The following is an 11,325-nucleotide window of genomic DNA, read 5'->3' on the forward strand; positions in this document are numbered from 1 at the left end:
AGAGTCAGGAAGAGCACAAATCTAGCAGGGGGCAGGGAGAGTTTTCCATGGATCCTCATGGACCCCTTGTTATGGGCTGAGCATGCAGTTAAGTTCTGTCTGATCTGACGTCAACTTCAGCAGCATCTCCGCCAGCAACTTTGTGCTTCTGATTGCATGACACTTCAAACAGCCTTATCAGTCATCTTTACATTAGAATAAGAAAATAAGATGTCACATTTCTCACTGTTCTAAGACTATTAAGCTTTTGATATCATAAATAATTCTTCTGACTTTAGGTATTTGAAAGACAACCAAGTTTATAAATTAAGTTCCCACAGGCATCGCTATCTGTATCTTCTTTCCATCTTCCTACTCAGTCATCAGATGGATGTTCGGAATATCATCACATCGTTTGGTTTCTCTCAATTTTCTGTGTGTGCTTCACTCCTAACTAAGTACTGGAACATGAGTTAAAAGGTTTCCATGGTCAGGTAAAGGCTATTTCTCTTTTGTAGTTCTGAATGGTGGGAGAATGAAAGGAGGAAAGTCTTATTTGCCATTATATTACTGTTTCTATTGAAAGAATGCCCGGGAAAGGAAATGTTTCTGCTGCTGAGGCAGAAAACAAATCTATCTCCACCACTATTAGGCAATTCTACCACTGAGTGCTTTCAGCAAAAATAGCCTGAACTCCAATTTCTAAGAATAATTTAACAATATTCTAATAATTTTCCTGTTTCTGTAGTATGTCTTTTTTTTCACAGTTTTTCTGAAGTCCTTCCAGAAAACACATTCCATGCAATTTGGAAAGGTTATAAGCCTTTTCAGTGATTTTGCTTGTAGGTCAAGTGAGTTGGGACTTGTAAGCAAAGTTGCTGCTTTGGAAAGGCTTTAAACATTTATTTAGAGTAGGTATATTTTAAGAAGTTTTTACTTTTTGGTAATGAGCAGTTCAGTAATTTGTTAATTTAGAACTTAAAAACTTCTGTATACGCCTGTAGCAGACTGAACAATTTGAGAAAATAGGTTGGAAACCTGAATATGGTTTTATGGCTGGGGTTGAACAACTTCAAAAGCCATTCTAAACACACAGGTTACTTTGTGAGACTCAATCATCTTTAAATTTTACAGTGGAATTCACTGGACGTACGTAACCTAACTGAAGTAGCACATAAGAGACTCAGTTGAAAGTAATGAAGCACCATCTGAAGCCCTGAGAAGGCATTGCTTTTTTGTTGTCATCTTGGGTGGCTGGCTCAGTCTGCAGTTGTTGATTCTTGGCTCCTGGCTGTGTTGTGCTGCCATATGATGGAATGGAAGTCTAAAAGGAAGCCAAAAGCCAAGGGGTAAAAGTCTGGTGTATCATGTGTCAATGTGGAATAAATAGTTTGGACAATACTGTTGAAGAAAGGACACCTAACTTTGTAAGAATGGAAGGTGTTCAGATTTTCAAAGCCAGCATGTCTCTTTAAAACCTAGTGCAGGGCATGTACCACAATATACCTCCCCCACAGCAGAGCTTAAGAGTATACAGAAGAGATGGTCTGTATGCAGGTCTTAAAAATTAATTGTTCCCTAGCATCTGCTGTTGCAGATTTAACATAAAAAAAGAAAGTGCAATTACAAGGTGGAAATGGTTTATTGGTGGCATATTTATTAAACAGAATGTAAAAATAATAATAATTTCGTACCGTAAACAGTCTCTGAACAAGGAATGGCTAGGTCTAACTGTGTACTGATAGGCTGCTGTAGATGTAATTGGTAATGTAAGTGTAAACTTCTGTTGCAAAGATGGAATTCAATCGAGTTAAATTATGAATTTGGCACTGAGCTCTTACATGATGAAAACTTTAAGTATTTGTCTGATGGTCTGAATGGGTAAGGTAGGACTTTTGGAGATAAAGGGAAGCATACTGTCCCTTAAATTAAAATCAAACCCGTATCTTTGTTGTTTTCAATCAAAATCAAATTAATTCGTTGGTTCACTTTCGTGAATAGCTATTAAAATTCAAACCTGCCTTCTTCATACACTCACTTGTTTTTCATACTTATGCAGAAATAAGTTCAAATGGAATTAAATGATAATCAGGATTGAACTTGACATGCTTTTACTTACTTTTTAACACATTTCCTATGTGACAATCCTAACCATTCAAAATTGTCCTGACAACCTTTTCCCTTTTGCAATCTTAATAAACAGCGGAGAGAATACAGCCAAATCCTTACAGGGAAAAAAATTAAGTTAGCTTCTAACATAACTTGATGACTGGAAAAAAGATTAGAGCCTGCACTGTACAGCCAGTGAATTTTGTTTCTTAGTCTGAAATTTTAAAGCTATTTTTGTGTTAAAACTTTGTGTTCAATTTTTTTTTTTTTTTTTAAAGCTTGCCTATTTGCAAGTTTAGTGGAATGGATTTCAAATGCCAGATAAGCCATTTTCAATTAATAATATAAACATCAGATTACATTGGGGGAATGTAAGATGAAGCTGTATCTTCTTCATCTGATGGAAACAACATTGAAGAAAACAATGTTTTAAGAATTCTGATTTTGATTCTGATTTTTTTTTTTTACTTTATTTTATAGTGTATGTTGTCTAGGAATTGGTGGATTGGCTGTTCTGAAAGCCAGTCTTCTGATTTTCTTTGGAGCAGAAAGGGGAAGAGAGGAGTGACTTTTCTTGTATTTTGCCAGTATTATGTCCAAGTCTTGCATAGAATCTGGGATCACCAGACTTAGTGATTCAAATGCCCTGTCACATGCCCTCACATCATGTAAAGCTTTTCATAAATTAATCAAGCTTCATCTTTAGACTGGTGGACTTTGCTTTTTCTAGATGTGGATGTTGTGCCTGCACAGTTGGTATTCAGGGAATCTCCTAAAACTGTTAAAAGGATGCAAAGTTCCAGCATCTCTTTAACATGTTAAAATGGTCTCAGAAAACTATTTTTCTTGTATCTTTCCACACAGCTGAGGGATGACTGTTGCTTTCAGTTGCATCAGGTTCAGACTGCTAGTTTGTGCTGTTTGGATTTATTTTGTTTCTAGATATTCAGTAATACTCTGCATTCAAGACAATTTTGTGTTAAGGTATTCTTTTCTAAAGCAGTTAACGGTTTCAGGGATTCTTTGAATTATTTGTCTTTTTATTTTCTTTTTTTCTGTGTGCTTTTCCTAATGCTAGACTTTCCTTGCCTGGAAACTTGATATAGTCTTCACTATAATATTATATAAGAATCTGTGATAAACAGGTTTTTCAGTCTCATAGCTGTCATCAGTCCAGCATTTTAGAAAGGCATATGGAATCCTTTCTGTAAATTAAACAATTTGTGAGAGACCAGAAAGAAAAGTTAAGTGAAGTAGTTGTGTCAAAATTTTTAGTCTCATTTTCCCTTTCCACTACACTCCAGAAAAGGTTTGGTTTACTGATGATCGTGCTTTTTAAGTTTAAAGAATACATAAAGCACAGGTCTTTCAGTTCATGGATAAGCCATGGTAATGAGTTACTGAAAGATGCTGGGCTGCAGAAAGCACGCTGTATATATAAATAAATGGAAGTTGTATGGCATTTCTGTGAATATTACTTTGTACATAATTGCTGTTAAAAGAAAAATGTTTTGGAAGAAGTGTGCCGTTTTTTCATCTGGGAGAGGACTTTTTATTTATTTAAAGTAAATAGTGTGTTTAAATATAGTAATTTCAGGCACAGTTCATAAACCTGTACCAAAATATCAGCAGTAGGAAACTCATCAGGTAGTTTAGATTTGTAATTTGGTTTTAAATGTGCAATAGGTTGTTTCAGGTTGAGTAAATATTGTTTTCTTCATACTATAGTAATCTGATCTTCCCTAGATTTCACTGTGGTATCACTGAATATGATCATGTGGAAACAAACTACTTCATAGTATGTATGAGCAGGCATTTGCTATTGCCATCTGTTTATTATTATAAGCTTCTGAGGAAAGACACTTTCTTGATTTGTTATCTACAGTGGTGATGAAAGGGCTTCTACCATAGCCTTGATCAAAAACCAGATTCTTACACTGGAAGGGAGGAAGAGGGGAAAGGAGTTTACTCCTATAAAAACAAAATAAACAACAACTGCAGTTGGGAAAGTGTATTCCTGTAACCCCAAATAAGTATTTATTCATGGCAAGTGTCAAGATGGCACAAACCTAGTATATCTGTAAGCTCAAAAGATGTGTCTTCATGGAAGGGCATTGCCAAGAGAATTACCCATTCCTTCAGTTCAGTGTTGTCTGAAATAGGCGTCTTTCAAGGTGCAATTAATGTACATTGGCAGTCAATAGGATATGAGTAATGGTGGCTAATTCCAAAGGTGAAAATAATGAGGAAAAAGGGCTCCGTGTGATGTAGCACAATGGTGTGAGACTTCTTGCTAGGTGGTGTTTAACAACTCGTTCTGTGCAGAGAAGGCATGGCAATGCTGGCATGATCCTTGAGAGAAGATATATCTGGGGTTCTGCAGGGAAGATGTGACTAAATGGCATTTTTCCTTAGACTGTGATTAGCAGTCACTTGCAAATAATCAGCAGTTGCCGCAATCTCCACCCTGCAGTTCCTGTTTTCTGTTGCAGGAATATCTAGCTATCTCTCTCAAATTCAGCCATCGTTGTGTGGCCTTTCTGTTTATAGGTCAAGTCTTTTGTGGCCAAAGCTTTCCACTAGGAAACTAAATATTTCGTGAGAAATATGAGTGGAATCGTTGTTTTCACTGTTTTCTTTATTGCTTAGTAACTGTAGTCACTGGTTTAAGTGTCTACTCTTAAAAATCCTTTAAAATCCATTTGTGTGCTAATTAGTTCATTTATGGAATTTGAAACTAGGACAAAGCATTTATTCTGCAGAATTCTGGTGCTTAAGTCAATGAGCACAGAGGTGAAATGAGTTTGTCCACTTCAGAGGTGCAGCAAGTGATGTTTTAATGATCTTGCACCTAATCTCTATGAACTTTATAGCTTTCTATTTTCTAGCAGAAATTAAAAACCTGTTGCTTTCAAGTACGTGGTGCTAACATTTGTTTTCTTGGTATAATTCATCTTCAAATGAACAAAGCAACCGACATTCATCTTAAAATCTTGAAAGGCCAGTGGTTTCTGGAGTGGGATAGATGGTTCACAAAGTGCAAATCTGATGGTAGCAAACTACACTCCCCATTACATAAGTTCTTCCTTTCTAAAAACTGAGACTTCTGTCATTTTCTTCTTCTTACACTCTTTTGCAGAAACTGACTTTTTTTTAGAGCCACAGTGTTTTGTTCTGGCCATCAAAATAGGCCTGCTAAATGTAAAGAGATCTCGTGCAACTTTCATTTAAATCTGAAAGCAGATAAGAATGTACAAATATACGCACTGGCGTTATTCGACAAAAAGCCCAATTATGCGTGCTCTGGGAAAGATTGTCTTGGGCAATCCTTAAAAGACAGAATGAAGCATTACGTTTTGCTTCTGTGAAGTTCTTTGAGATGAGCAATATAGTTATAGATGATTTCAGTTTTGATCAAGTACTGATGTAAACAGTAGATTACATTTATGAGACGAAAACTCACCACCGTGCTAGATTGTATTAAGGTTAAAAAAAAGTTAATCGTGGAAGACATGCTAGAATACAGTGACGATAGTACTATGTAGTTCTTCTAAGCAAAGTCATTTATCTTAACATATTTGGATGAAAAAAATCAATGTTTTCTGCATCTCCACATCAATATGTTGTAATGATTTTTTCCCCTCTGTTACGGCAGCTTCATTATTTCAGTGGAAGTACCTTATATACACCAGCAAAGTAGCATCTCTGATAATCAGGTTACATCTACAGCCTTCCTAACTTCATAAAATTTTCTTCTATATTGTATTATACATGTATAATACAAAATAAAGCTCCTCCAGCACTCAGCTTTTAATAATCCTGTTCATAATTAAATATAAATCTGACTAAAACATATTCTTCTACATTAAAGTCTTGTCATAAAAACATTTTGAATATAAACCTTCAATACTCAGTAGAGCGATACAATATATATACACACACAAATGCACTTCCTTCTATTAGTAGCAAGCATTTTGTTCACTATTTGCACAACTTCACAGTCATATGTTTTATACAGCCACCACTAAATCAGACTTCTGATTGCTCGTTACTGTCAGGAATGACAGACGTTAAGGCAGCCTGACAAAAGCGATGTAATGTTGACATTTTTGTTTTCTGTTCAATATACAGTCGCAGTTTGTCTCTGAAGGTTTCCCCTAGAAAACTGTAAATTAAGGGGTTCAAACAGCTATTAGAAAAAGCTGCTAGGTTCACAATATGTCCTGTTAAAGGATAATCATGTCTGAAGGATGGGCTGCTCGAAGAGACAGGCTCGCTTTTCTTTTGAAGAAGTTGAACGCTAATGAAGACATTTTCAGGTAGCCAGCAGATAAAGAAAACCAAGACAACAACAAAAATCATTCGAAGAGCCTTTTGTCGCCGCAGACGAAGACTCCTATGCTTGTGTGCTTTTATAAGAACTCGAACAATTAATGAGTAACAAAGACCGATGATCACAAAGGGGATAATAAACCCCAAGGTTATTTCTAGCCACTGGATTTCTTTTACATCTGCAAAACAAAAATAGACCTCTCCGGTGTGTTGTAAATGCACAGCTGTAAATGGCACTAGTGCTGCTGAAATGGATGCCATCCATATGAGACCACAGCTTAATCTAGCGTGTTGCATAGTGCGAAATATGTTGGACCTCATTACTTTTGCCAGTGCTATGTATCTGTCAAAACTCATCCATGTCAGAAAGAAAATGCTGCTATACATGTTGATCTGAAGGAACAAAGACATAAAGGTACAAATAATAGTGATATCATAATACTTTTCATCAAGATTAAAAACTTCAATGAGAGAATCAGCAACTAAAATGAGATCGGCTACAGCGAGATTTATGAAGTAAAGGTCTGGAATAGTCATTTTTTCACGAAAGCTTATGTTGACAACCAGTATCAGAATGTTTCCTACAAAACCAATAGGAAAAAGAAATATTGTATAAAGACATGATAAGAAAAGACCAATAACATATTGTTGGTGTTCTGATTTATCAGCTAATCTAGAAGATATGCTTTCATTACACAAATGTGATCCATTGAGGTTAAAAGTTGTGCTGTTACATATAAGAGGTGATATTGAGGCAGAGTAAGTTTCCATGGTTCAAATATCTACAGAAAAGACATTAGTACTCACAGTTTGGTGGTAATGCCAAAAAAATCAGATTTTTGGTTGTTTTCATCTAAGTTCATAGTGAGCATTTTGAGTGCAATGGAAAAAGATGTACACTTTTGTATAGGAAATTAAAATTCCTCAGAAGTCCAATTAAGTAGACTTAAAATTGACTGAAATATAACAGTACCAATAGTATATTTCTGATATTTTTTTTTTTTTACAGGACACTAGATACATTGCAAATGAGAGAATTTGCAGTTCCTGTATGCCTTAAGATCATGTAGGAATCTTTTTACCATTATGGTACTTGGTTCTCTTTAATAAAAGCTTTTCATCAACACTGTTTCTTCATGCAGGTTGGAAGGTCGTAGAATTTTAGCTCCACTTGTTTTCTTTTAATAATCAATGAACATCCTTGGACCTGCAATTTGCAAATGGAAAACAATTAATCTTGTACTCCAGCATTGTACCATGTACCATATCCCTCTGCTAACTGAACATACAGAGCTGAGGTTGTAGGAAACATCATGTTTGAATATATATACAAAGGTTCAGTTAAAAGAATTTAAATTTCTTATAGATGATAATATATTGTGAGGGCAGATCTGTTAAAATGTTCTGTACTCTTCAAGGATTCAGTATTGGAAAATGTAGAAATATAGCAAATCAGATGAGTGAGTTTAGCCTACTGAAGAAAAAACTTTTTTTTTTTTTTACATATATATGTGTGTGTGTGTGTATATTTATTTATTTCCTCATCAGCTTGTAAGGCTATTAAGTAGCAGAGTCTGTGGCTGAGAAGGCAACAGAGGAAAAGCAGCTGGTCCCTTCTGCTTTCAGTGGGAAGGAAAAGGCAAATTTTAGAAATGAAGGTAATAGAAGCAGCATATTGATTTACATCAACATTATTATACCCAATTTGCTTTTCTTTGTGATTAATTATGTTGCACTGACTTCCGGATAGGAATGGAAAATACCAGTTATCTGATTTGTTTACTTAGAAATGTTAAATGCTATGGAGTTGAAGCAGTGCTAGAAGTTTATTTAATAGAAGAAACAAACAAAAGACACCCCAAACAAATAAAACAACAAGAAAATGATAACCCAGGGTATTTTGTGTTAAATTTTAAATGTTTTGAATTGCTTTAATCTTCATCTTACTACCAAAACCTTGATTTTAATTACAATAAAACATATTAAAAAAAGTTAAATGAATTTTGCTAGTAAAATTCATTTCTATTTCCAAATTTTAATGACTTAAATCCTGCTGATGCAGAGTCTGGGGGAGAAAAACGTGCAGACCACTAATGAAGTCAGAATGTTAGAATATTTTCAGTCAGAAATACTTTGAGTTTGCTTAAATGTATTCAAGTTACCAGACGTAGCTAGCAGATACTTAAATAACGATACCGGTTCCGAAGCTTTTATTTCTTAATGAAGTAGGCTTAAGTACACAGTAGCTGTTGCTATGTTTTGAATCATTTTCATAAGGTAAATCTTTATGCTAAAATAGCCACATGAAATTACACTTATTTGAAGAAGGTTCAGTGTTTGTTTCAAGCAGCTATGGAAGTCAGACATGAACTGTTGTCTTTTATATAACATCCTTTTATTTTTGGATAAGGCAGTAAAGCTGCTTTAAATACAATAAAAGATAAGTTAACAGTCTAAGCAGTTGATTTTAAAAGGTCGGTCTGTGGTCAGATTTTAATTATATCTGAAAGGCCACCAAAAGCCAAGCAATTACAAGCGTTACAGGTAACCATGTACTGTGAAATGCTTTATTTTACCTTAATTCCATTTCTCCAGAGCTGATTTTCCTCCAGACAACAGAAGGCTGGTTCTTGCTCGGGTACACGCTTAATGGATGTGTCAACTTTGACTGTCGTGTCAGTAAAAACTTGTATTTAGGTGTGCAAAGCAGCAGTGAATGCCACCTGTTGACGATTCAGCAGTAAAAAAAAAAAAAATCGTATAAAAGTCTATTCTGTTTTAAAACGTCTTAAATAAAGGATAGTTTACAACAGCAAAATGCAGATCTTGCTGCATGTCCTTGGCAATAAAACAAGCTTTATAGATTCCCAGGGTTGTTCTAATTTGTGTGCAGTTGAAGTGCTGCTGAACAGCCTTATAAGGCTAGAATTAACCCTGTTTCTGCTGGTTTCTTTTTTACTAGAACTAGTCAAGCATCTTTTCTCTCATATTTGTCAGTTTTATTTTGCCTAATGTTCATTTTACCCTCCTTTCTGCCTCTAGCATTTTTTCAAATAACATAGGGTATTCAAACCTACAGCTCAGCTGATCAATAATTAAGAAATTTATTTGCAGATCATAACTAAACATAATTTATGTAGATATAAAGCAATAATTACTGTTACACGTGATATTTTTTAAAAGTCTCTGGACAATCTAAAGAGAAATATTCAACTGAGGGAAATCTAGCAGCTGAGAAGGGTCATTTGCTAAACTGACAAAATAAATTTCAGTTTTCCTACCTTCAAGTCGATCCCATTTTCCCTGTTTGTATTTTAATTTTCAGGTATACATCATCATCCTCACACTTCTTAGAATTGCTCAGCTCAAAATCACATGGATAAAATAAGCTTATTTTGCAGAGAATGTGGAGCCTCAGTCTTGCATAAAAACACCAGTATTGCAGGTGGAGTTTTGCATTTCATCTGTAGGGGGGGGAAAAACTATTTGACATTTCCAGAAACACCGCCTACTGGTGGCCAGAAAGGTTAGAACGGAAAAAAAGTTAAACTTTTCTTTCTCATAAAAGAGAAATATTTTATCTGTGTAAGTTGCTTTTTATGCTTTATATTGATTTGATACCTGAAAGTTAAGTGCCATTAATGGATATGCTGTACATTGATGCAGCATCCTGTTGTTACTGGAATAAGACGAATCGGATCTCAGCATTTAGGATTTCAAGAAGCTAATGTTCATGGTTTCAGAAGCGTGGAGTAAACAATTAATGTCACTGTAATGGATGTATTACATCTATTACAATGGTAAAATGTTTTTAGATTACAAAAGGTCTTATCTGTAGAAAGATGAAGCAAAAGTTCTTTACACAAGTGGATTTGGGAGTAGAAGGCACTTTGCCTTCTAGTGCCATTGAGGCAAATACATTATTTACTGATTTCTTGTAATGTGCTTTGCATAGGAACACAGGATTTTGGCAGCTACTAAAAATGTTTTTTAAGATGTTCTTATACGATGGCTCATCATAAATAGTTTTGGAATAAATTATTATTTAGGTTAAAAGAAAGTTTGTGCAAATTAGTGCTGGTAAAGATTTTCTGAACTGGGGACTTCCACTGTGTGTGTAATGGCTCTCTGGAGCATCTTTCTACAGGGTTACGAGGACGGAGAGCCTGAAGTGTTTTGCTTTGAGAAGTGTACAAATATGATTGCGTTATAGGACTGGAATAATTGTAATGTTAGAAAAATCTTGTGATACCAGCTTTGAAGGTCTTAATTTTTTGCTGTCCTAAAGAACAGGATTATAAAGAGTCTTTATTGTTGTTTGTTGATCATGTGGTTTTGCTTGACTTAATTCTGTCCTTCAGAGCTTTCGCTGATCTTGTAAGGGCCAGAAGGATTTTCTGCTTTCCTTTATGCATAATGTTAGCTCCTGGGTGTTAGCTGTTTGTAACTATGGGGGCCTGCTGGTCTGTCTGTCCTTGTTTTTCTAGCTGTGAATATCAGCTGATTTGCTATTAAAATGTATAATCCTGAGTGCTAATTTTCTTGTTTGAATTCATCGTAAGAAGTATGTCACTTCGCCATACTTCCAGAATTTTTAGGAAATTCTCTTTTGAAAGACCCGGGAAGTAGCTGTTTTTCCTGCTAGTAGAACTATGAAGCATAAAAGGTGAAATCTGGTATTATTACATTATTATATTGTAATTAGCGAGTTCTGTATTTCACTAAATATTTTATGAGATGATTATGTGAATTCTTTGAATCTTGTTCCCTATGATAGATGACAACATCTTCAGGCTCTTGTTTATGCAGTCATCATTGTTACTGATTAATCTATCTTAATCTCACTGTTCTTCACTTCCATATTCCATAAAATGCTTAAAACTGATTTTAGCAGCTGCTGAACAT

The 11,325-nt window shown here is 35.1% G+C and overlaps 1 protein-coding gene across 1 annotated transcript; it reads right to left on the minus strand.

Annotated features, from left to right (window-relative positions):
- Nucleotides 1–6,117: 6,117 nt before the first annotated feature.
- Nucleotides 6,118–7,191, minus strand: GPER1 (G protein-coupled estrogen receptor 1). Its single transcript, XM_035897216.1, has one exon. The coding sequence runs from the start codon at nucleotides 7,189–7,191 to the stop codon at nucleotides 6,118–6,120; it is 1,074 nt and encodes a 357-aa protein (XP_035753109.1).
- Between the last annotated feature and the right edge of the window lie 4,134 nt (nucleotides 7,192–11,325).

This window comes from Egretta garzetta, unplaced genomic scaffold, assembly GCF_000687185.1.
Source record: "Egretta garzetta isolate BGI_Z169 unplaced genomic scaffold, ASM68718v1 scaffold57, whole genome shotgun sequence".
In the NCBI taxonomy this organism is placed as follows: Eukaryota; Metazoa; Chordata; class Aves; order Pelecaniformes; family Ardeidae; genus Egretta; species Egretta garzetta.

Coding starts and splice junctions, on each gene's coding strand:
- GPER1 (XM_035897216.1), bottom strand. CDS start 7,191: ATGGAAACTTACTCTGCCTCAATATCACCTCTTATATGTAACAGCACA.